The following is a 26,616-nucleotide window of genomic DNA, read 5'->3' on the forward strand; positions in this document are numbered from 1 at the left end:
TTGGGTAAGACCCTCTTGTGCCTCGTCAAGCCTCGGTTTCCTTATTTGTAAAATGGGAACGGTAGCAGAATCTCCCCATGTTCCTCATAAATTTATTGTGAGGCTCAGCTGACAAAGGTTTGCAAAAGCCTTTATAAAATGCATTATGCATTTTATATGCAGTATGCAAATGTAGCGTATTGTGTCTTTAATTCTACCTTTTAGCTTTGCTGAAGAACATAATCTGCCTTTGGAATTTTAACCATTAAATTACTGAATTGAAAAGTTAATAAATAGTAGAATTTAGTAAATTTGAGATCTCAATGGAAACAACTGAATTTAGTAATTTTATTTTATAATATTTATTTCAGTGTTTTGCATTTTGGTAAACATGTGAGATCATAGGAAGTCCTATTAGATAGCCAGTCTCTGTCTCTAGAGGGCACCAAAGGATTCAAATGTTTACCTGAATCTTGCTCTGGGTATGTATCTACATTTTTATTTTACTTTATTTTTTAATCTTGAGAATTTTTATAATCATCTTTCTGCCAAAGAATACTAATTATTATGAGAGATTTGTGGTAGAATTGATTTCAAATTCCCAAGCACCTAAAGACTCAAACAGTCCTTTCTAAAATTGGTTATATAACTGCTTTTCTCTTACCAGGTATCCTTGTTAGAGCTTAACTTTGATCATTATCTAATCTGATTATTGGACGTACTTCTTTGATACAGAAGTATTTGGCTGTAAATAGTTTGATTACAGAGGAAATTGGGTCAACAAATAAAATACATTCTTAAAAGCCAAGTAATGTGAATTATCAAATTTGCTTCTATTTCAAATTATAGAAAATAAAATTAAAAGTTTTAATGGACAATTACAATATAAATGAGAGCTATGCATTTCTTAAATGGTACATGGTGTAACCTGAGAGTTTGTTAGTCCTGTGTGAGTTATAAATTGCCAATATAACTTAAAACTAGTAGATATATTCCCTGCAGTTTAAGATGATATGTACATTTGTAGTGACACTAAACATTGCTTATTGTGGATAAGTGTAAAATTAAACACTTAAATTATTATTCATATCAGGATTTTGTTCTGTACTTCTGACTTTTTGGCCTTTTGTTACTGTATTTAAGGAGAGAGAGAGAGAGAGATGTCAAGGTGGAGGCCAGGTGGCTACTTGGGCAGGGCCCCTCTTTAAGGATTGCAGCATTTTGGTCAGGTAAACATGTACCTGTCACAAGCTAGATTCTGGGATCTCAGGCCTGGGTTTGAATCCTAGAATCAGGACTTACTGGCTTGATATTATATAGGGTGTTTTTTTTTTTTACCCTCCCTAAACCTCAGTTTCCTCAGCTATAAATTGATATTAATACTACCACCCACCTCAGAGTGTTGTTTTGAGGATTAAATGAGATGTTGTATAACATTTAGTTCAGTACCTGACACATAGAAAGTACTCAGAAAATACTTGCTGTTATTACTATAGGGTCTGGTTCTTAAGAATTTATGTATCCAGAGACTTGATAAGTCTTTGCGTTCCATTGTGTTCAAAGGAGGGTACAGTATTTGGGGCAAATAGATTTTCACTGGAATTTATATTATAGTTTGATCTGCCTGTGCTGTGAGTTTTAAAGATTATTTTTAAAGTCCTCTATAATTTCATTTCTATTTTTGTAAGTTGGATTATGTGATTAATTGAATCAAGGGCAATTTTTAATAAATGGAGCCTATAATCATTGAATCTCTTGAAAGTTGAATATAGTTTTATAGACGTGGCTAAATAAATTCTGAGGCAAAGTTGATTTAACTTGTGGAAGTTTTTTGCTCTAATAAAAATTTATTTAGTGTCTAGCATGCATGAAGATAGTTGATTTTTAACAAATATTTATTGACAGTGATGATAATTCATCAGCAGTTGCTTTATAAAATACCTTTAAAGTTAGGCTCTGATTTCTAAATTTAATTTTGAGTACTGTACATTTCTAAGAGGTACTTAGAGATTGTTTCTTACTTTGAAAAAAGTATGTTAGTAGAATACCCAGTGGCCGTTTTGGACAAGCATGCTTCCACTTCTGATTATCTGAGAAGCAGGTTGAGCCTTTCTAGGCATCATGAGCACCACATTCACAAAGCTTCACAATAAATTAGTAAATCCATCCTCATAATTTTCTAGTGAACTTTCTTTTCACAGTATGATAAAGTTATTTTGCAAAGAAGATTATCCTATTTTAATTATCCTTAAATTGGATATATATATTTCTAAGACACTAGAGTATCTTAAAACTGTGTATTTTATTTATTGTAAATGAATTTATCATAGAGTGTATATAGATCATAATTTTCTTCATATTTCTCCTTTATTATTATAAGTTGATGGAAGTTTTTTTCCCCCCTCTTCCTTATTCTCCTGGTAATCCTGTATAGGTTCATGAAGGGTTCCTGGAGAGTAAAGTGTTTGTTTTGAATAGTACCAATTCATCAGATCCATGTGAGAGAAGAACTATTGACCTAAGGATATATATGCTTTGCTTCCTTCCATTTCTGATTCTTTTGGTCTTCATTCGTGAGCTCAAGAATCTATTTGTGCTTTCATTCCTTGCCAACGTTTCCATGGCTGTGAGTCTTGTGATAATTTATCAGTACATCGTTAGGGTAAGTATAACATGTTTTTAACCGTGTCATATGTTTCTTAACAAGTAAATATTTTTCACTTTGGAGGTAAAAGTAATGATAAGTAAAGACTCTACTTCATATGTGTCACACAGGAGATAATCAGGGAACTCTGGTTTCCTTCTCGGGGACACTGTTTAGTTGAATAAGCAATATATGACATAGAGATTGAAAGCATAGGCTTTGTAGTCAGATCTGGTTTTGAATCCTGGTATGTTTCTGGGTTGTATGATGTTGCTTCAGAAGATAGTAATACCTGACTTATTAGAACTGTGAGATTTAGGATCATGCCTTAGTGCACTACCTAACGTGAAACAAAGAACTCATTAGTGTTCTGTTTATTCCTTTAAGATTTAAACCAATCACAAGAGACGGGAATATAGACGTGATTTTATAATTCTCTTTCACTTCTGAACCTTTATTTGCTGCCACCACTTCAGCTCACTGCCACTACACTAGGCTGTAACCTCTTTATCTGATGTATGCAGTAACCTCAATTCATTTCATTGTCGGCAGTCTGGAGATCCTTAGCCAAGTTTCCTTAAAATATTCTATTGATGGGATTCAGGGGATCTGCAAATCCCTTAAAATTACTTATAAGATTTCGTGTTTCTGTATGTATATATGCATCTTTCTACTGAGCAGCTGTATAGCCTTCATTTCTCATAGGAGCCAGTGACTCAAAAAAGGTGGAGAATCCTATTTTTTCCTGATACAGTCCATTTTATACATTGCTGCCAAAGCAGTTGTCCTAAAATCTCCATTAGCAATTCATTACAAATTCTTTTATGATGGATGTATGTTTCCTTTTTGCCCCATCTTAATTCCAAAGCCTGTAGACTCTTTGTTATAGCATGTGAGAGTGAAAGGGGACAGGCAGGAAGATCTCACAAGGCTTTCTGGAGTTTGTGACCCCTTGGCTGGACATGTAGGAGTTAGTGGAGCAGAAAAGGAGGCTCCTTAGGTAGAGGGAACCATGTGAGCCTTGAAGTACAGTTTAGCATTATCCAATAATCCAAACATTTTAATAATTTTTTCATTTTGACCCTAGCTTATGTTTCACCATTATATCACACAGTTCTACCTATGCTTCAGATCTTCTAAATCTATTCCCCAAATTTTCCCTGTGCTGTCACACTTCAGTTTCTTTGTTCATCCTCTTTCATTGGCCTTGAATTCCACTTCTAGTCAGGTAAAGGCAGAGAACACAGGCTGGTGAGGAGACTTGGGCTAGCTGGAAGAAGTGGCCAGTGTGGACCCAGGGATCTTGAACAAGATGCACAGTCTGTGAGCTTCCAGATAATGAGAGTTAGAAGAATGCTATGAGTCAGGACCAAGAAATCAAAGCCAGAGTCAAGGCATAGGCACAAGTAATAAGGGTAATGGCAGCTGTCAGGTCAAAGAGTAAGATGCTGAAACCACGAGGAGACCTGTTCTAGAGAACAGCACAGCGTTATTGAGATAGAAAGCCAAAGTCGGGAAATCTTAGAGACCAAAAGAGCAAGGAAAGTAGAGTGGGGAATGAATTTCATTGGACACCGTCAGCAGTGGTTGATAACTGACTATATGGCTCTCAGCTCAGACGTTGAATATGCTTATGTATTTCCTATTGTGGCAGGAGCCATACCCAGTGAGAACAGCCTGGGACTTACAGGTGGAAACAGGTAATCAGGAGCATTTAGCTCAGATGGAATGTATGGGCTTGAGGGAAACAATTGCTTTTGGCAGTGAAATCCTAACGGCTTGGCTACGTTTAACATAGGATGCTTAAAGTTTTTATTGAAAGAGTTATTCACATTTATAATACACGTTTGCTGCTGTGAAGCTCAGAAGTATATGATTTCGCTCTTCCATTTTAAATTCTTTCAAGTAAGTAAAGATGTAAGTTATTGACATCTTATTTTTTCTTTCTCCAGAATATGCCAGATCCCCACAACCTTCCAGTAGTGGCTGGCTGGAAAAAATACCCTCTCTTTTTTGGTACTGCTGTATTTGCTTTTGAAGGCATAGGAGTGGTAAGGATTTAGTCTTTATTACTGTTGTTTTAAAATCTTAAGTTAACACAAGGACTTATTTACATTTAAAAATGCCTGTTTTTCTTTTGTTTCTATTTTTTTATTCCTAGAAAACGATTTGCATTTTGGCACGATAGACTTGAATTATAGTTTACTTCTACTTACCAAGACTTTTATCTTAGATGTATCACTTTTTCTTAATCTGTGAAGTGAGAACACTTGAATAGATGATTTTTTAACATTTTATCGTGGAAATTTTCAAACCTATACAAAACTTAGAGAATAGTGTGATGAACGCCTATGTAAGCATCACCCAGCTTCAAAAACCATTAACTTATGGCTAATTTTGTTTGATCTGTATTCTGTCTACTCTAGCAAGTCTGGGTTATATTCAGACAAATCCCAAACATCATATTTTATAGACTAGATGATTTTAAATGAATTGAAATTGTTACAAAGTTACTATTGCATAAGAAGAGTCAAATATAAATTCTCTTCTTAGATTTATACGTATCATACTTGTTTTGAGAAATGATGTTATCATAAAGCTAATACCAAGAGATACAAACATCCTGAGAATTCTGAGATCCTAAATATTTCCATTAAAGATGCTTCCAGTTCATTTCAAGCCTAGAATATGTAGATTTGGGGAAAGTTGAATATTGCTGTTTACTCCACAGCTTATGTTTCATAGCCTGATGGTTTGGTATGGGAGCAAAACCACTCATAAACATCTATTTATATGAACCGCAGACAAAACAGAACTAAAAGACAATTTTATGCCATTTTACTTGGGTTTCTGCTCTCTCTGAATTCTCCTTTATAGAATTCTCACTAATTCTTACAGCTCCACTTATCTGTGTTACAGACATAAGTGTAGATTTTCATTTCTGCTTTAACTAGTAAGCTCTAGTTAACTGTTGGACATTTCCAGTTAAGTGTTGTTCCTTTGACATCTCAAATTCAACAACTCCGAAGTCTGACAGATAACCTTTTTTTTTTTAAATCTAAAACCAGTTTCACTTTCTCATTTCTCTATTTATTTTAGTTTTACTTCCAGTCACTTAAGCTTGAAATGTTGGAGTATTTCTTTTCACTGTGTCCCTGGTTTCCCCATTCCAGTCCGTAATTAAGACATGTTGAGTCTTCTTTTCATATTTCCCCAAATCTATTCCATAAAGGAGATTATGTGTAAAACACTTAATGCTGCTTGAGGGAGCCTCTGTAAATGTTCATTTCCTTCTCTTCCTCCTTTTCTAGCTGCATTGACACCGTTCTTGGCTTTAGCTTCTTATTTCAGGTCTGGATTATCTCCGGAACATACAGATTGTTCACTGTTCTGTTTCTGTTAATCACTTAAAATTTCCACGTAGACCTGACTAACGCCCCTGAAAAGTGGAGATGAAATTAGTTATTATCTCATGAGGTTATTGTAAATACGATGTGATGTATTACATGCAAAGCTTTTGAAAAATACCTAGCACATTGTAAGCACTCAGTAAATACTTGTTATTATTATTACTTAGTGTCTTTTGCTGCATGGTCAAATTGTATGGTCAAAATCTCCAAATATTTGCCTAAAAAATTAACCTTTCAGTTAGCCTTTTTTCCTTTAAAGGTTTTTTTTTTCCCCATAATGAAAATATTCATCTTATTAAATTGACGGACATTAGATACAGATGGATAGATATAGGAACAGTTATAGACATGTATATACATGGGTTAGTATACATACATATATTTTCTAACTCTGTCTGCTGAGAGAACTGGAAGCAGTGGCACCCAGTAGCAATGAGCACACTCAGCGCCCAGATCCTGAGTTCTAAATACAGTTCTCCAACAAAGGAACCAAAGTTCTTTGGAGAAAGAGCTGATTGTAGGGCTGAAGCAAGGAAATTCAATGTGGGTCTGGAGCATCTTGTAGTGCCAGAAAGTATGGAAGTGCTCAAAAAACAAAAGAATGGATGCATGTCAAAGGGACACAGGACCCAACCTGATAGAATTCATGAGACCAAAGATGGAACGATATGAGCAACAAAATAAATAAGTGTTTGGGATTCATACTCAAAGTATAAAACAAATATACATGAATCCATACTTATACAAATAAATGATTAAATAAATAAATACATAGGGCAGATTTTCAAATAACTTATGTAGATACCCCCCCTCCAGGAGCTCTAATTTAATCCCCTCTATCTGTAGTGACTTACTTCCAATGAATAGAGTATGATGAGGCAGGAGGAAAAATCTCTACAGGCAGAGAAACCTGGCAAACACTGTCTTGCCCAAGTGATCAAAATTAACTTCACCAGTGATAAATCACGTTGATAGCATGGGTGATGAGAAGGGCACTGCACCTCTGTGGTATCCTTTTCTGAAACCTATTTTCCCAGTCTAGTCACGAAGAAAACATCAGACAAACCCAAATAGAGCGACAGTGTACCAAATACCTAACCAATGCTCCTCAAAGCTGTCAAGGTAATGTATAATAAGGAAGGACTGAGAAACTGCCACAGACCAGAGGAGATTAAGGAGACAGGACAGCAAAATGCAATGTGCTGTCCTGGATGGGACCCTGGAGCAGAAAAAGGACGTTAGTGGGAAAACTAGTGAAATGCAAATAAAGTTTGGAGTTTAATAGTAATGTACCAATATTGGTTCTTAGTTGTAACACAGGTACTTAGGTAGTGTGAAATGTTAACAATAGCGGAAACTGGTCAGGAATATATGGGAGTCTTCTGTTTATCTCTGCATCTTTTCTGTAAATCTAAAATTATTCCAGAGTAAGAAGTTTATTTTAAAAAACCTAACATAGTTTTGCCTACTAAGAGCTGATTTCAAATCTTTTTATTTTAAGAATAAAAAAATCTGTAGTGTGAAAAAATATATAACATGTAGAAAAATACATCAACAATTATGTTTGCATATAAACTATAGAAAGATTAATTTGTGTACATATAAGACGGGATATTAGATTGTTTTAAATTATTTGCATTCTCTTCTTAGGTCCTTCCACTGGAAAACCAAATGAAAGAATCAAAACGCTTCACCCAAGCATTGAATATTGGCATGGGAATTGTTACAACTCTATATGTAACATTAGCTACCTTAGGATATATGTGTTTCCATGATGAAATCAAAGGCAGCATAACTTTAAATCTTCCCCAAGATGTGTGGTAGGTAGACAAGAGTTTGTTAACCTAGTTTGTGTATTTTGTAGTATAATTTACCAATATTTCATGATAAAGGTGTATTCTTGGTTTTATGATTTAAACATTTAAAATCTTTACTGTGATTTCTTTATTTGTGTAATCTAAATTTTTTTCATAATCTTCAGAAGAGATCACCTGTGATTTTACATATTCTTGTGGGATTTTTTTAAAAGGTTCAGAATTATAGGGTGTTCCAAATTTGAGTAACATATAAGAGTAAAACATGACTTTTATTTATTTATTTATTTTTATTTTTTGGATTTTTCTAATTTTATTTATTTTTTTATACAGCAGGTTCTTATTAGTTATCCATTTTATACATATCAGTGTATACATTGTCAATCCCAATCTCCCAATTCATCACACCACCACCACCCCCCCCCCCGCTGCTTTCCCCCCTTGGTGTCCATACAAAACATGAATCTTTTAATGTACACTCACCTTATTAAAAAAATTTAATACTTATCCTTGCTGTCAAAAATACAACACTCTGGGTTCCTGATTAAATAATACAACCTGTCACTCATGGCCCTCACTGTTTTACTGGTCACCTTTAATACTGTATGTGCCCCAAGTCCTTTCTGAACACAATTAGGCCACATTGTACAGTTGAGCCTCAAACAACATGGGTTTGAACTGCATGGGTCCACTTATACGTGGATTTTTTTCAATTAACATATTAGAAAAAAATTTTTAATTAATTTTTATTGGAATATAGTTGCTTTACAATGTTATGGTAGCTTCTACTGTACAGCAAAATGAATCAGCTGTACATATACATATATCCCCTCTGTTTTGGATTTCCTTCCTATTTAGGTCACCACAGTGCACTAAGTAGAGTTCCCTGTGCTATACAGTATGTTCTCATTAGTTGTCTATTTTATACATAGTGTCAATAGTGTATATGTGTCAATCCCAATCTCCCAATTCCTCCCATCCCTCCTTCCCCCTTGGTATCCATACATTTGTCCTCTATGTCTGTGTCTCTATTTCTGCTTTGCAAATAAGATCATCTATACCATTTTTCTAGATTCCACATATGTGTTAATATACGATATTTGTTTTTCTCTTTCTGACTTACTTCGCTCTGTATGACACTTTCTAAGTCCATCCACGTCTCTACAAATGACCCAATTTCATTCCTTTTTATGGCTGAGTAATATTCCATTGTATATATGTACCACATCTTCCTTATCCATTCCTCTGTTGATGGACATTTAGGTTGCTGCCATGTCCTGGCTATTGTAAATAGTGCTGCTGTGAACATTGGGGTGCATGCGTCTTTTTGAATTATGGTTTTCTCTGAGTATATGCCCAGTAGTGAGATTGCTGGATCATATGATAGTTCTATTTTTAGTTTTTTAAGGAACCTCCATACTGTTCTCCATAGTGGCTGTATCAATTTATATTCCCACCAACAGTACAAGAGGGTTCCCTACGCCACACCCCCTCCAGCATTTATTGTTTGTAGATTTTTTGATGATGGCCATTCTGACTAATGTGAGGTGATACCTCATTGTAGTTTTGATTTGCATTTCTCTGATAATTAGTGATGTGGAGCATCTTTTCATGTGTTTGTTGGCAAACTGTATATCTTCTTTGGAGAAATGTCTATTTAGGTCTTCTGCCTGTTTTTTGATTTGGTTGTCTCTTTTTTTGGTATTGAGCTACATGAGCAGCTTGTATATTTTGGAGATTAATCCTTTGTCAGTTGCTTCATTTGCAAATATTTTCTCCCATTCTGAGGGTTGTCTTTTCGTCTTCTTTATGGTTTTCTTTTTGTTTTTATTTGCATTACTCTAGGAGGTGGGAAAACTGGACAGCTACATGTAAAAGAACGAAATTAGAACACTCCCTAACACCATACACAAAAATAAACTCAAAATGGATTAAAGACCTTAATGTAAGGCCAGACACTATAATACTCTTAGAGGAAAACACAGGTAGAACACTCTTTGACATAAATTGCAGCAAGATGTTTTTGACCCACCTCCTTGAAAAACTTGTTGAGATTTGCGACAATTTGAAAAAACTCAGAAACTACATAGCCTAGAAATATCAAAAAAATTAAGAAGTTAGGTATGTCATAAATCTATAAAATATATGTAGCTATACATATAACATACAAAATATGCGTTAATTGACTGTTTATCAGTAAGGCTTCCAGTCAACAGTAGGCTATTAGTAGTTAATTTTGGGGGGAATCAAAAGTTATATGCGAATTTTCAACTGTGCGGGCTGGCACCCCTCACCTCTATGTTGGTCAAGGGTCAACTGTAAGTAAATAGTATTAATATTCATATTAATATTATATACATCTTAATATTTTCTTTAATATTAGAACCATATTCTGCTAAATGAAGCAATATACAGGGTTTTTTCTTCTTCCAGAGATTGGTCTTTGGAGATTTAAAAAAGATATTGGCAGTCATTACAATGCAGACTTGCTACCTTATTTATGAAATGGAAGGTAACTCCTTAGTTTTGATAAATGCAAAGAATAAATGCTGATTTAATTGAAATCACACCACTCCTTTAGCTGCTTGGGTAGAAGTCTGTGAAACCTTAAGTTTAAATAGTATATATTTTGTAAAATAGATAGCTAGTGGGAAGCAGCCGCATAGCACAGGGAGATCAGCACAGTGCTTTGTGACCGCCTAGAGGGGTGGGATAGGGAGGGTGGGAGGGAGATGCAAGGGGGTGTACGTACATGGGGATATATGTATATGTATAGCTGATTCACTTTGTTATAAAGCAGAAACTAACACACCATTGTAAAGCAATTATACTCCAATAAAGATGTTAAGAAAAAATAAAGCATTGTTTCCCATTAAAAAAATAAATAAAATAAATAGTATATATTTTGGCTGGCTTCCTAATGAGAGTTTGACTGCTATTCAGTAATCATTTGAATCCTGGGTCTTCACTGGAGTCCAGAATGTTGTTAGAACAAAGGTATGTAGGGAACTATTTATGACAGAGAGAAAGTACCTAGAATAGTTTCCAGGTTGCACAAGAGGCATACATGCAGTGTGTTTATTTATTTATTTTTAATTATAGTTTTACTTTAGCTATGACATATTTACAAAGGTATTTCAAGATGGAACATGTTTTAATGTCATACATTTGTTTCAAGCTGGAGACATGACTACAAACAAGATATACGGTTGGTCAGCATTTATTTCATTAACCTATTTTATAGTTGATTATGTAATTTTGTTTCCTTCAAATGTGCTTCTTTTTTTTGGTAACAGTTTAATGTGGAGTAGAAACTTAAGTAGCTTAATATAAGAGAATCAAGGCTAAAAATTATGGTAGCTTAGTTCCTCTTTCAAAGACAATATAATGTCTAGAAAATAGGATGGTATTTTTCTCCACTTGGAATAATATTCAGACTAAATCCTGAAAACAAATTTATAAATAAATTTGACAAGTACTTTTAATGTCAACTATAAAATGTAGGTGGGGAAACAATCTCAGAATTCTTCCCTACTCTTACTCACGAAAGTATTTACCGAAAGTCTTAAGGGCGAAGGTGAGAGTGCATGCATGTCAAGTTGAGATGTTCCTGTCCGCAGGGAATTAAGAACATGGTGAAGGAGCAGTGGGCAAGGCTGTGGAGGGAGTGCTTTTGGTATTTACAACTAAATCCTGAGCGAGTGATACTGTCCCTGCAGTAGCTTTAATTAATCCTTCCCTTTTTCTGCATCCCCTTCCCACCTCTTGCCTTATCCCTAATTGCTGTGGCTCCCCAGTTAGAACAGAACTAGTCGCAAGCCTTGATTAAAAAGGGACTATCAGAGCATAGTTTCTATTCAAGAAAGCCTAGCTAGACACCTGCTTTTTTATTTAGAAGAGGAGAGCCTTGTATCCTAAGAAACAAAAATCTGGAAAAAACAGGAAAGCAAGTCAAGATACTCTCCTTTAGAGAACTTGTAACACCTTCTCATTGTGTATATTTGCCTTCTGTGGCCTATAGTCTTATTTCTTTATGGTCTTCAGCTGGGACAGTTAAAATACTAGCCATGGCTGGGGGATGCTGGAGAGGAGATGCTTGTCTGTTATAGTGATAGTCTTCCAAAATGAGAAGTTTGGACTAGAACAGTCATGGGGTTATATCTAATGTTCCTTTCTTGAAATGCAACCCACCCATGCTTCAGGCCATAGGCCTAGCAATTTAGAGAACATACAGTGTACTCTTTGTCGGCTGGGCATGAAATCCAATGACTGTCACAAGAGCCTAGGGAACTCATAGCCGCTAGCTATGGGAAGCTGTAAAGGGCTTTTGATGCCACATTGACTTAAAGTCTCAGAGTTCATATGGGGTAGTTCTACAAGAAAAGATTGAATTAGAAAGCAGCCCCAGAATAAAGCGAGTATGGATTAGAGAGGCTCCAAGTTATTATTATTTATTACCCTCAATCTTAGTGAGGCATCATTTTTTAAAACTAGTTACGAATAATATTGTTCAATATATTGCATTTAGCTTTTGAAGTAAAGGGTGTATTTTAAAGATGATAATGAAGTAAATTCACAATTCTGAGCTAGAACATTAGCACCTTGAGGGCAGGAACCCTGCATCTTCTGGGTTTGTGATGCATCTCCACAATCTAGCGCATAACTCAGCATTTAAGAGGCACTTAGTAAACGTTTGTTAAATAGTATTCTAGGCATAAAAGCATTTCTCTTATTACTACTAGTCTTAGTTGAATGATGTTTTAGCAGAGGTTTTCCAAGGTTTCCACTAAAGTAACCCAAATAGCAGACACACTTCCACTAACAGATATCAAGGATATTAGGTTTTCATATAGACAAACACTGAGAAGCAGTTAGGTGACGTCTGCTGCCTCACACGTGGCATTCTTCGTGAAGCACACAATGGATAGGGGAGATTCAACCAAAAATAGGAAAGTAGCATGTAAGAACCAGGAAGGTATGGAGTAGGTATTTTAATTTATTTAGAATATTGAACTGGGACTTCATTTCCCCCCCAAAACAGAACAAACCTTCAGTCTGAGCTCATGCTTGCAGCATATAGGAGCTATAGGAGGCTGAGTATTCTGGGAAATAAAACTCACAAATAGTGGCAGGTAATCAAGCCACACTACACCTTAACTGACCCTACCACACAATCAGGGAGCTGAACTCTGAGGAATTTGTCCCCTGAGATGAAAATATTTAGGCAAGAATAGACTCACCAAGAGGCACAGTAAACAAGGAAGTAGAGCAGTAAATTTAGGGAAACTGGAAAAAGAAGGTTTGTATATTCTGGACTATTCCCTCTGTCCTCTCCCTCAGTAAGTCTTCATGATCTTCCAATATTAAAGTTGTCTGTATCTAGGAATCCTGGCCCAAACGGCTTCTGCCTCTCCTTTCCTCTGTCTGTTATTTTCTTCCTCACAGTGAATATTATTACATTTAAAATGTAGGGCGTCTATCAAATTCATTTTTCATCTAACAGATATTTATTGTATGTGTTTTTTGTACTAGGAAGTGTTCCCAGGCACTAGTGATAACAGCAGTGAACAGATAAAAAAATCTCTCCCTCGTAGTGCTTACATTCTAGTGAACATGCTACAGGATTGTAGCTAGTTCTCACAAAGACTTCTTGACAGATCTTAACCCTCGAGATTCTTGACAGTCATGAAAGGTCCAACAGGGAAAGTGACTTACTAGATTCTTTCCAAGAGTAGCTTCTGTATTCAACCTTGAGAGAAAGAGAATCAGTCAGCCACCTATTTCCCAGGTTAGCTTTAAAAAAATTAAGATATTCTTATCTATGAATTTTGTTTAGGTATTGATTTCTTAGCCAATGTGGGGAAAAGAATAGAAACATTGCAGTTTATGAAATCCTCTGTTTTCAAAACTTATGTTTTCACTGGACTGTTGAGTTGTTTTCTCCCCCATAATCTGATTCTATATATTGACTGCAAAATAATTATTTAAAAAGTATATTTCTGCTCTTTACTAAGGTACTACATTTCTTTGCTACCAGTATAACAGACTTTGTTTTCAAGCAAGAGTCATTTCATTTTTGAAGTATTTTTATTTGTGATAATGATTAGACGTAGTTTCTAAGAATCACCTATCCATAACCATTTTTGATCATTAATATTAATTTAATTAACATTTAATGAGTATCTATCCCCTGCCAAGTGCATGGGGGGTTATACAGAGAAGAATAAAACATAGCCTCTAACTTTCAAGAACTTTGGCACTGAGTTTTGTTTTGTTTTGAAGACTTGTTTTCTTTCTTTCTTTCTTTCTTTCTTTCTTTGTTTTTTTCTTTCCTCCCTCCCTTCCTCCCTTCCTTCCTTCCTTCCTTCCTTCCTTCCCTTTCTTCTCTTTCTTTCTTTCTTTCTTCTTTCTTTTAAATTTTTCGCTGCACTCCACAGCATGTGGGATCTTAGTTCTCCAACCAGGGATCATACCTACACCTGCTGCATTGGAAGGCAGTGTTAACCACTGGACCGCCAGGGAAGTCCCTGGCACTGAGTTTTAAAATACCTTTTAACGTGTACCATATGTTATTTAAAAGTTGTTTTATATTCTTCTATATCATCAAAACAAATTCCTATCACTTTAAGCAAGTTTTTTTTATCCTTTTGAGAGACAGTTTACTGGGTAGATTCTTCTTTCAACTCTTCATTTCTAAAACTTAGTACCTATGGACAATTACCACAGATACATGCTTAAAACCAAAATGAGAACAAAGGTTGATAAGATATAGAAAAGTTGAGTAGAGAAAAATAGTACTTGAAAATGTAGATATCAAACATAGAAATTAGTGGGTTCTTAAAAAAGAAGTAAAAGTGGAAGAGTTGATTTTAAAAGACTGTAGCGCTTCTCTTAAACACTCATTTCTATATTACTCTTTGGTGGATGATTAGTAAATATACCAGCTTCTAAAAGACCCAAACCATTTTATTTCCCATTTCTACTCTGTGTAGCGCCAAGTGATAGTAATTACATATAATTATTACTGAATGGTATTAATAATAACCAGATTCTTAACCCATACAATTTGTTTTATATAAATAGAAAAGTAATTATATTTATATACATAATGATATATTTTTAGATATATTGGTAATCATATTTTTAAAACATGTAAGTTAAAATATAATTAGAAAAAAAGAAATGTTGTAATAATAAACTGATAAGAATATTCATTTAATTCTCCACAATTACGTATCAGAGTATATGAAGCAATCTTTTGGTTATTTTGTACATTTCAGTAGCTTGACCATTTATATTTAAGCATCAAGCTGAGAAATATATCTTGAATCATTTTAAAATTAAGATAGTATTGTTGCTGGCCCTAAGGCATTCCTTCTTGCCTTAATTATGCTGTTTGTAGTATTTTCAAATCTATTTCTCTCTCTCTCTTTTTTTTTTTTTTTACAATTTTTTCACTTTGTATTTTGGGGACTTCATTTTTTTTTTAACATCTTTATTGGAGTATAATTGCTTTACAACGTTATGTTAGTTTCTGATGTATAACAAAGTGAATCAGCTATATGTATACATATATCCCCATATCCCCTCCCTCAAATCTATTTCTACTCAGCTTTCTTCCTTCCTCCTTCACTCGTATGATGAATACATTATAGAAGGAGACTTACCGAATTCCTTCTTGCTTGACGACAGTTTAGGAAACTGTTTATAATCTTGACATCTAAGTGATACCATGCAGGATTTGTCTTTCTGTGGCTTATTTCACTTAGCATAATGCCTGCCAGGTTCATGCATGTTGTTGTCTTAATCTAACTTTCTTTTTAATGACTCAAATCAACAGAGAATAGACTGGTGGTTGCCAGGGGCTGGTGGATGGGGAAGAAGAGGAGAGTTTGGTAAAAGGGTACAAATTTTCGGTTAAAAGATGAATAAGGTCTGAGGATGTAATGTATAACATGGTGACTGTGGTTGATATGTGTTATATAATTGAAATTGCCAAGAGAGCAGAATCAAAGTGTTATCGCCAAAACGGAAAAAAAAGGCAAATATGTGAGGTGATGGATATGTTTGTTGATTAACTCAGTTGTGGGAATTCTTTCACAATGTATACATATATCAAATCATCATGTTGTGGACTTTAAATGTATTATAATTTTATTGGTCAGTCATACCTCAATAAAGCTGGAAATAAAAGAATGACTAAATTTTGAAATTTTTTAACAGGTTATATCAATCAGTGAAAATTCTCTATTCCTTCGGCATCTTTGTGACATATTCAATTCAGTTCTATGTTCCAGCAGAGATAATTATCCCTGTGATCACATCCAAATTTCAAGCTAAATGGAAGCAAATCTGTGAATTTGCTATAAGGTCCTTCTTGGTTACTATTACTTGTAAGTATCACTGCATATTTGTAGCATAATGATTTTTATTGTTGAATTTCTTATAATGAAGCTACTTAAAAGTATTTTTTTAATATTTTTAAAACAATTTTGTTCACCTAGCTGGGATACATTTTGGTTTAAAATTCTGTTATTCTATATCTATAGAAGAAAAACACAAACTAGCTCCTATCACACTTAAAACAACTAATGAACTTACTATTTTGGAAATGACCTCACTCATGATTGAAATATAAGTATATTTAAATCATATGCATAAAAGACCCCTTATATTGTTGATACACATTTTACTTTGGTTTTCTAGTTTTCCTCAACTTTTTTGTATCTGTTAACTTTTGTATATTTAACATTTTAACTCTCCATGTCTACCTATACAAATGGGTTTTTTTCTGTTTTGGTCTTTAATAATTTCAGTGGCTTATTTTACTTGTTATTTGAAGGAGTGTGTATAATCTTTTATTAAAGTTTCACATTGTAGAATGCCTCCACAAGGTAGAATTAAGGATGGAGGCTCGTGGAGAGGGAGCTTGAGTTTGGGATAGTGGAGAGAGTATGAGTTTTACAGTCACACTGAACTGACGGTTCAAACTCAGGCCTCCCACTCACTTGCTGGTGTCTTTAGGTAAGTTACAAACCACCTTTGAGTCCTGCTTTCCTCCACTGTGAAATGAAGATAAGACATTTAAAAATATTAACAAAGTAGTTAGAAATAATTGTTTTATTGCCACCACTTTTACGATAATCTCAAATAGAAAGATGACTGCAACACTGAACTAACGGGATTGCTTAGAATGATACCAGAGACCAGATTACTGGGGATTTTGGGGAACAAGCGGCTTTGGAAATTCTATAGAAGATGTGAATAACCATCTTGGCCCACTCAAGGTTAGAGAATGGTAGAACTAGAAATTCTGGGCAACTCTGTCAATTACATTGAGCAGCTTGGGGTGGAGCTTATGCCTAGATTTAAAGAATTGGGTGTATTACATTGTGTTCAAAGAAAAAGCAAAACTGGGAAAATTAGATAAAACTTATTTTTCAAAGTAATCACTTAAATGAAATAAGTAAACTAAGAAGGGAAATCACATTGAGGAATGACGTCAATAAGCCCATACTTTGACGACTAATGAAACATTCAGGAGGAAAAAGTTACTTTAAAACATTTTGGAATATTTTTTACACATTGCTTTTATTGACATTTTGACAACTACTAAATACAAAGACTTATTTCAGTCAAAGTCCTTTTATCAGTAGATGTAAGACCGTTCTATTCTGATAGTATGTCTCCTTTTAGAGTTAGTTACTGAATTTTAATAACTTCATCCGTTTCTGCACATGGGCTGCTGTCGTTATGTTGAGCTGCCTGTCTGCTGAGGTACAGACCATACTGCACATCTGTTACCAGGGTTTATTCCCAGAAGCCAGGGCTTTTCCTCAGGAGCTGAGTTCATGTCACAGAGGATTGCAGCTTCTTCTTTGCTGCTTCTTTCTTTTAGTTAAAAGTAGGTAAACCTACTTAACCATATATGAGGATTATATTTACAGCATACTTTGAACAAAGAGAACACAGAGCGTGCCACATTCTGTCCTACTTCACTGAAACACATCATTGGACACTGAGCTTCATTCACGTCTTGGCCCATCCTTCCAAATTAAAGTAAAAGCCAAGTGATATTCATGACGGGACTGTTTTGAATCTGTTCTCCAAAGCACTTGATAAGACTCTGGGTCAGGCTCTTTATTGATGAATGCGTGGAGAGCTGATGGGACCTTGTCATATCTGTAGAGCAGGCAGTGCAGCACTAGCAATGAGAGTGGAGGCTCAGCTGGGTTTGCATGTTTCAGCGTTCCATAATCCCTTCCAAGTACTGAATCCACGTTTACAGGATGGGTCTTCAAAGTAGTGGGCTCATCAGCTTGGGTTATACTGGTTATGTCCAAGTCTCCATTTAGTATTTGAATCACTGTTTCACAGTATCTTCTTGGTGGAACTCAGAAGCTTGAAAGGATGGGTCAGACTCTTCCTGCATGTTCCCTGTAGGCACTTACCTGCTAGATAGGCATTGCACAGGTGAGGGAGAAGGGTGGATAGAAACTGGCCAGAGGCCACCTTGGACTACAATAAATGCCTTTTATTTTAAAAGCAGACCTGTAGAAAAAGCTGTTAAATTTTGATTTGACACGAGTATTTTGATTCCCTGTTTGAATTGAACCTGCAAAATATGTTAAATACTGCTTATTTCTGTTATTGTCCAATTCATTGATCCTTCTACTATTTCTAATTTGAAAAGCCCTTGGATCTGAGAGTGTGCTTTCTACTTTTAGTAAACTATGACGACATAAAGCATAAATCTTTGGTAGTTGTAGAATACTAAGAAGACATACTAAAATCCTTCATTTAAGTTAGTTGTCACTGCAGATGAGAAAAAGTACCATTCTGTACCCTAATATTCTATCTTAAGAGCCAGTAGGTATATGGAGAGGACCATTCACTCTTTGTGTAATTAAAATTTATGTGCTAGAGTGTTTCTCACAGTTTTGTTGTTGATGTTACAATATCAAGCATTTTATTTTATTTTCTGATATATCTGCTTTCACCATTTAGATGCAAAAAAATGGACCTAAATAGGCTTCTTTTTCATGTTAGAGGAAACTTTGTACCTTAAGGATACATTCTTTTTCTCTATAATATAGTTTTGGGAAATACTGGATAAGCTTAATTAGTACTTAATAGATATATTCATAACAACTGTCTGTAAATGACATGGGGCAACCTATTTATAGTAATCCTATAGCGAATATTTGTAATGCATAAACTATCCTTATCCCAAACTTTCCTTTGACTTACTGTTTTTGTGATTTTTGAGTTCTTCTATGTTGGATTTGCCTAAAGTGTATATATTTCTCTTCCTTGTCTGACTAATAACATTATCAAATAACGTTTCAAGCCATTTTTTACTTGCAGATATCTAATGGTTATATAACATTGAAAGAATGACTTTAATCAATAAATTTCATGATTTAAAAGTGTTTGATAGGGCTTCCCTGGTGGCGCAGTGGTTGAGAGTCCGCTTGCCGATGCAGGGGACACGGGTTCGTGCTCCGGTCTGGGAAGATCCCACATGCCGCGGAGTGGCTAGGCCCGTGAGCAATGGCCACTGAGCCTGCGCGTCCGGAGCCTGTGCTCCGCAACGGGAGAGGCCACAAGAGTGAGAGGCCCGTGTACCACCAAAAAAAAAAAAAAAAAAAAAAATTAAAAGTTTGATAAGTGGAATTTTAGTCTGAATGCGTAAATTCTAAAATACTATAGTGTTCCTCCGCATGGTTTTCCAACATTTCACTTGATTTACTAGTAACATATTGGATTATCGGAAGACACTAATGATGAAAAATAGGTTCCATTCTTCAGATGGCAAGGTTGTAGTCATGTTTGTATGGTTGTCCTTTTAAATACTGCCACCTACTATAAGTAGGTGAAGCATGTTTCCACAAAATGGATATAGTCAATGAGTTTTAAAAGGTTCTAATTGTGTTTGAGAGTTATACTTTATAGTTCCCTTGAGAGAAATGTTAAAAGGATGTAGCACGCATCCATTAAACAGGGGTCCACTTTATAAAGTATTTCTAGTTTAGAGTTCCAACTTCTTCAAATTCAGTTGTTTTACTTAGGAAGGTTTCTTGTACTTCAGCCTTGTAAGTGTGCAGCTAGATTTATGATCTCAAAATAATTTTTAGGGTTTTAGCTTTTGTAATAATTTAAATAAAAAGTGGTAAATAATTGTGGTTCTAAGAAATGTGGTGTTTCCAAATTAATCCCACATCCTCCTGAAAAACATCGAGGGCCACAAAGAGAATAGGGGAGGGGAGAAAACCATAAACTGAAAATTAAGAAGCAAAGAAGCCAGTAGACTGCAAACTCAAGACTTAATTACAAAGAGCATGAATTAAATTGTATATATACCACAGAAAGTTCAGTAAGAGACAAAGACAGAGAAAAAAGAAAAGCAAAAGGAGGTACACTTAGAAATAAAAGAGGGATAACAAAGATTGGAGAGAAAGCTGATACCTTTTGAAGACAAGTAAAGAAAGCCAACACATACATAATTAGAGTCCTCACAGCTGGAACTGTGGTTACGTAGTCACCTTTGGTGGCAGTGGTGATATAGTTGTCACAGCTTTCATGTGAGCAAACTCAGCTGTTATTTCTGATGGCAGCTCCAACCCTCAACAGATCATTCAATGAACCATCTAAGGACAATTTGGAGAAAGAATATGCGTCTTTTTAAAAAAACTTATTTATTTTATTTATTTATTTTTGGCTGCGTTGGGTCTTCGTTGCTGTGCGCGGGCTTTCTCTAGTTGCGGCGAGCGGGGGCTACTCTTCGTTGCAGTGCGCGGGCTTCTCATTGCGGTGGTTTCTCTTGTTGTGAAGCACAGGCTCTAGGCACGTGGGCTTCAGAAGTTGTGGCATGCGGGCTTCAGTAGTTGTGGCACGTGGGCTCTAGAGCGCAGGGTCAGTAGTTGTGGCGCATGGGCTTAGTTGCTCCGCGGCATGTGGGATCTTCCCAGACCAGGGCTGGAACCCATGTCCCCTGCATTGGCAAGCGGATTCTTAACCACTGAGCCACCAGGGAAGTCCTGAATATAAGTCTTCATTTTTGCAAACCTCCTGTCGGTATTTGGTAAGATAAAGATAAAGATCAAGAAAGTTCCAGATCAAAACTTGCAGAAGACTTGATGGTAGCTTGGACTAAAATCCTATTGACAATAATGGTACATTATTTTTTTTTAACTTTTCATTTTGAAATCACTTAGAAAAGTTGTAAAAGAAAGTAGAATTACCATAAGCCCTTTACTCAATTTCCTCTAATGTTATCAGCTTACATACCACAGTATAGTTAAGGAAATTAACATTAATACACTGCTGTTAACTAATTGACCTTATTTTGATTTTGCTAGTTTTCCCACTGATACCCTTTTTCTGATCAAGGAGCCAATCCGAGGTCCCACGTGAATTTAGTTGTCATGTCTACTTAGTCTCCTCCAGTCTTGACAGTTATCTTCTTTTATCTTTCTTTATTTACCTTGATGTCTTTGAAGTGTCAGTAATTTTACAGAATTTCCTTCAGTATAGATTTGTGTGATGCTTTCTTATGATTAGGTTGAAGTTAAGCATTTTTAACAAGAGTGCCACAGGTGATGCTTTGCACTTCTCAGTACATCACATCGTGGCATCAATATTTCTTATTACTGGTGATGTTAACGTTGATCACTTGGTTAAGGTGGTGTCTGTCAGATGTCTCCACTGTAAAGGTACTCTTTTTCCCTTTATAATTGATAAATATCTTGTAGAGAGATATCCTGTTCTCATACAGTTTTAGCATCCTTCAGCGACTTTTCCTGCAACAGTTATTACCGTGGTGTTTGCTTAATAATGATTTTCTATTTCCATTGTTTCTTCTATTTTGGTTAATTGGAAGTCTAATGTAAGGAATAGCTATCTCTTCTCTCTCATTTATTTAATGATTTATTTATATCACACCACCCCAGGTTTTGTGCTTTATAGAATGAGCTATATGGCAGAGTAATGAAAATACATTCTTCACCCAGAACTTCATAGCAAAAATTAAAAGTCGTTTATGTAAGAAACTCTGTTGATAAGTCAAAGTCCGAGAAATATCACTCACTGTTTTGGTTTCTCTCTTTGTTTTCTTTTTTAGCTCAGAACAGAATGTGACAGATTCTCCCACAAGCAATAGTTTAGTAGTGCCTACTTGCATCAATTAATTTTAATGTAGTGAATGTATCTACAGTTAGTGTTCATATAAGTATTAAATATTTACATAAGGAAAATTTGTATTTTCAATTTTCTAGGTGCTGGAGCGATTCTGATTCCTCGTTTAGACATTGTGATTTCCTTCGTCGGAGCTGTGAGCAGCAGCACATTGGCCTTGATCCTGCCGCCTCTGGTTGAAATTCTTACATTTTCTAAGGAGCACTACAGTATATGGATGATCCTGAAAAATATTTCTATCGCGTTCACTGGAGTTGTTGGTTTCTTGTTAGGTGCATATGTGACTGTTGAAGAAATTATTTATCCTACTGTCAAAGTTTTCGCTGGCACTCCACAAAGTTCCTCTTTAAATTTGAATTCGACATGCATTACATCTGGTTTGAAATAGTAGAAGCAGAATTATGAGTCTCAAGTCTGAAAATGTTGAAAATAAGAACATTGGAACACATTGCCATACACTTAAAAACCGTTTTCTTTCGGCACAACATTGATATTTTGGCAATAAATTATAATTCTTTACCAATACTGATAAACTACGACAGATTTGTGGTTTTACGTGTTAGCAGCAATTTCAAAAATTTTAGTTCTGAAAATTGAAAAAATTAAAATGTTAAAAAAATTAAAGAATGAAAATGCTTCTGTTATTCTTCTCTCAATCAAATACTTTAACTAGGATTCTCTCTTTTACCTCCATGCTACTCTGTTGCCACCCAGTTGAGGAGAGAACAGGGTTTCAACAATAAGAGAATGAAAGAAGTATAGGTGACTAAAATCTGACCATCCCAATAATTTTAAAGTATACTTTGTATATGATGTAGAAATATCTCGATTATGTTTTTATTAGAGAGCCAAATACTTACGTTTTCCCCATGGAAGTTTAGAAAACTCTCATTAGCCATAATGTAAGAATCAGAAAATCCCCCAAACCAGAATTATTTTGACACTATTCTTTAATGGTAGCTGATCTTCATACTGAAAACCAAAAGGCACTGTGCAAGATTCTGACTTAGTGTTTCAACCAAATTTGAGAGACTTTAAAAGTTATCCAATACATATTCCCTTGTTTTTTTTACCTGAGGAAATGAATAGCCAGGATGGCTAAGTAACTTGGTCAAGACCACTCAGCCTTGAGATGAAGAGAACCTGATCTTTTGATTCCCAGTCCAGGATTTTTTATCTTTCACTTCACATCCTAGAAAAAGAATCAATTATGTTGTTTAACTTTAGTATTAAGTCTGTTTAATTATATTTCAGTATTTTGTAAGTCATGATCTTTGACAAGTATATGTGACCTGAGCAGAAAGTCAGGGAACTCTAAAAAGCCTGCACTGTGGCCATGTAAGCCTCAACATGGGAAAGAAGCAATGCTTTTTAAACAGAATAGAAATGCTTGCTGGTTTAACTGCTGGATGGTAGAAGGTGCCCAGCTGTCCTATGTGTGGATTCAGCTCTCCTTATTGTTTGTTTCTTTCTAGGTTTGTAGGCACTATCTTTCCTAATGGCAAAAAATAGAGATCTGACACAATACAGGACTTGTGTACTCTTTTCGGCCTCATGGCTTTCCTTATCATAGCCTTCCATTGATCTGAATGGGCAGAATAAGAGAAAGATTCAGGCCTAGGAAAAAATCAAGACAATAATAAACTCTGCTAGATACTGAGACACTCCAGGCTTCTTCCAGAGAAATACCTTTTATTCCTCCATATTCTTCAAGCCCAGTTATTAACCAAAACAAAGAATCTCAGTGGGCATGGAATATGAAAATGGTTAAGTTTAAAACTAAGAATCTTGATATATTTTTTTTAATTCATACTTTAAAATTCATCGAACTTTTTAGTCAGGTTGGTGATACTCTAATTTGTAATACTGTAAGATATCACCAAGATCACAGTAGTGTATATATTCTGTATTTTTATATGTAAATGTTACCTCGAGTATTTTTTTGCTTACATCATTGAGTCATCAAGTATAATCCAAAGATATATCAGAAGCTTTATTTTGGTACAGATTCTTAAGAATCAAAACTTTTTAAAAAACATTTGCATTGAGAATCACCAATAATTGTGACACTTTTATGTCAAATCTGTTATGTTGAACCTTTAGTCACGGGAGAATGCGGAAGAAGTTATAGGCAAAGTAATTGTCATTGAAACTAATGTTATATAATCTTGAATCTAAGAGTAAATTAGGTGTTTTTTAATGTATAACTTGGTATAATATGACTTGAAGACTATTATTTAATAGAAAGCACTATTAGGTTTTTGTCAGCTGTCTTCAGATAGTATTTCTAGTCTATGTGTGATATTTTATTTTTATACTTTAGCCTTTGTTTATTTTCCTTATGGAATTTATCACATTTAATGAAATTTCAAATAGCTGATAATAGTAATATATAAATTTTAAATTCAATGAACAAATGTTGAGTACATTATCAACCAGGCTTCCTTAAGCAATGAGTGCTGACTCGACATACAGTACTCAATTCACTAAATTATCAGTACTTTAAATACAAGAGAAAAGTTGAACTGCAGAAAGGAAGAGGGGCTAAGAAGGGAGAGAGCGGTTTTAATTCTTAACAAGAAATACTATTTAGATGTATAAATGCACTCTTACTTAAGGATTTTTAATGATGTGTTTTATTTGCAAAAAATCAAGCAGTATTTTTCCTCTGAAAATTTAGTTTTAATGAGTCACAACATTTTCTAAGATGCTTGGAGAAGATATTTTGATTAAACCAGCTGTTGATTTTACTTTGGGACCTGGAAAAATGAGAGTGATTGCACCTGTCAAATTTTGTATCCAGTATCTTTGGTCCATTACATTATTGCTTAAATGACTTCAGCATTTCATCTGCCACCACAGTAAAGCATCCTCTTCTCTGAAAGCTAATCAGGTGCCTACGAGCCTTTTCTACTAGTGGAGTCGGGGGGGTGGGGGAAGGAAAGCTGTATTCACCTCTGATGACCTCTGAGCTAAGTCAGTCATCACTGTTCCCTTACAGCCAAAAGGGTTTCACCAGTTTCAGAGTCAACTTGTCAAAACAGTGGCTTTCAGACTTTTTTATTTTTTATCAGAGTATTTTCTTGTCCCGCCATGGCCAGATTTCTCCACAACTGAAGACCTAGTTTTTTCTTAGTTAAAGACAAATTTGTATGATGTTACCAAATGAAAAAAAGCACTGTGTTAGCAAGTGCTACATTATGTTTTAATTCTGTCCTCTCTGGATTCTCCTCTATTAAAACAATTTCTGCCTTTTGCCTATGTAATGCAATTAACATTTTTGTAAGCATTTTATGCAACGTGCATGTTGTAAATGTCCTAACGTGGGGTGATTTCATTCACTGTTTTCATAGTAGTTACAGAAAAGCTCTCTAACTGTAAAGTACTATACAAATATTAATTGACGTCCTACATTAGTGTCCAGCTGTGGACATGCTTACTGTAGCTTCCCCGTGGCATCTTCTGGGATTGACATGCCAGAGATGGCAGTACAGCAGCTTAGTACTGCATTTGTTTACTAAAAGTATATACCCACTCCTTTCTTCATTTGAAAGGGAGAGGATACATAATAGAGCTAATGGAAATAACAAATAAAATTATGTAAGTGATACCAGTGGCTCAATGAATAAGTTCTGTTGAGAAAATAATTTGGTAAAAATATAGACCATTGATACTATAAAGTGAGTTTTTAAAAAATGAGTCTTTTAATCTTTTTGGCTCAACTAGCTCCCCTTCATAAGAAAATTTGAGAGACTTTGATCTAAAAGTCATAACAAGATACTTCTTAATACTAAATGGCTGACTGTAATAGCTAACACTTTGGCAGTATGATTAACCATAATTAATCTTATTTATGCCACTAGTGCTCACTAGGCTAAACACCTTTCTGAAAGTGGTTGGTTTTGACCTAGGGGATAAGAAAACATGCTTTAGAAATGCTGTTTATTGTCCTATGATAAAATGAAGTGACAAATCACTCTCATTCTTAAAATTTTATATCAAGGTTACCTAGTTCTTATGTATACACATACACACACTCCAGTAGTCTGTGGAGTTAGATACTAATTTGCCATTTAAATTGGATCCAGGAAGGTGATGTGTTGAAAGATTACTCTGAAGATTATTCCATTAGTTTTCTTGATGAGAAATAGGAAAATATGTGTTTATACCGTGAATAAATTAAGCTATGGATTTTGGTTTTTCAAAATGCTGTTTGTTTGAATGAAAACTAAGTATCAGTGCACTTGAGTTAATTCTTTCTCTTTTAACTTATTTTTCTTTATAATATGAAAAAATGTCTTAAAGTACTGTAACTTCTGAATTTTCAATAAAATATTATTTTGCTTGCAAATACCTTTTTAAATAAATTTTTCTTTTATAAGGTTAAATGACATTGAAAAAGGTCATAAACTGGAAAAGGCACTAGTATATTCTCATAATAACATTTTAATAAGTCTTTGCGGTTAATTCCTTGTCATGTGACCCTCAATCTTGGAAGCTGATATTATGCACCTCTGGGATTTAAGAGCAGAAGTTGACTGAAAATGAAAGGTCGTACTCAAAACCATGACCA

The 26,616-nt window shown here is 35.0% G+C and overlaps 1 protein-coding gene across 2 annotated transcripts in view; it reads left to right on the forward strand.

Moving 5' to 3' along the window:
• The window catches only part of SLC36A4 (solute carrier family 36 member 4), a 45,881-nt gene extending 19,496 nt beyond the window's left edge, over positions 1–26,385 (forward strand). For both annotated transcript variants that reach the window (XM_082661160.1, XM_082661161.1), the window contains 5 exons: positions 2,414–2,641; positions 4,576–4,674; positions 7,684–7,853; positions 16,071–16,240; positions 22,124–26,385. In XM_082661160.1, the coding sequence (XP_082517286.1) occupies positions 2,414–2,641; positions 4,576–4,674; positions 7,684–7,853; positions 16,071–16,240; positions 22,124–22,431 (975 nt within the window). In that variant the 3' untranslated portion in view covers positions 22,432–26,385. The remainder of the gene's footprint in view (positions 1–2,413; positions 2,642–4,575; positions 4,675–7,683; positions 7,854–16,070; positions 16,241–22,123) is intronic.
• The last annotated feature ends 231 nt before the right edge of the window (positions 26,386–26,616 follow it).

Source organism: Grampus griseus (genome assembly GCF_964374135.1).
Source record: "Grampus griseus genome assembly, chromosome: 8".
NCBI classification, from domain to species: Eukaryota; Metazoa; Chordata; class Mammalia; order Artiodactyla; family Delphinidae; genus Grampus; species Grampus griseus.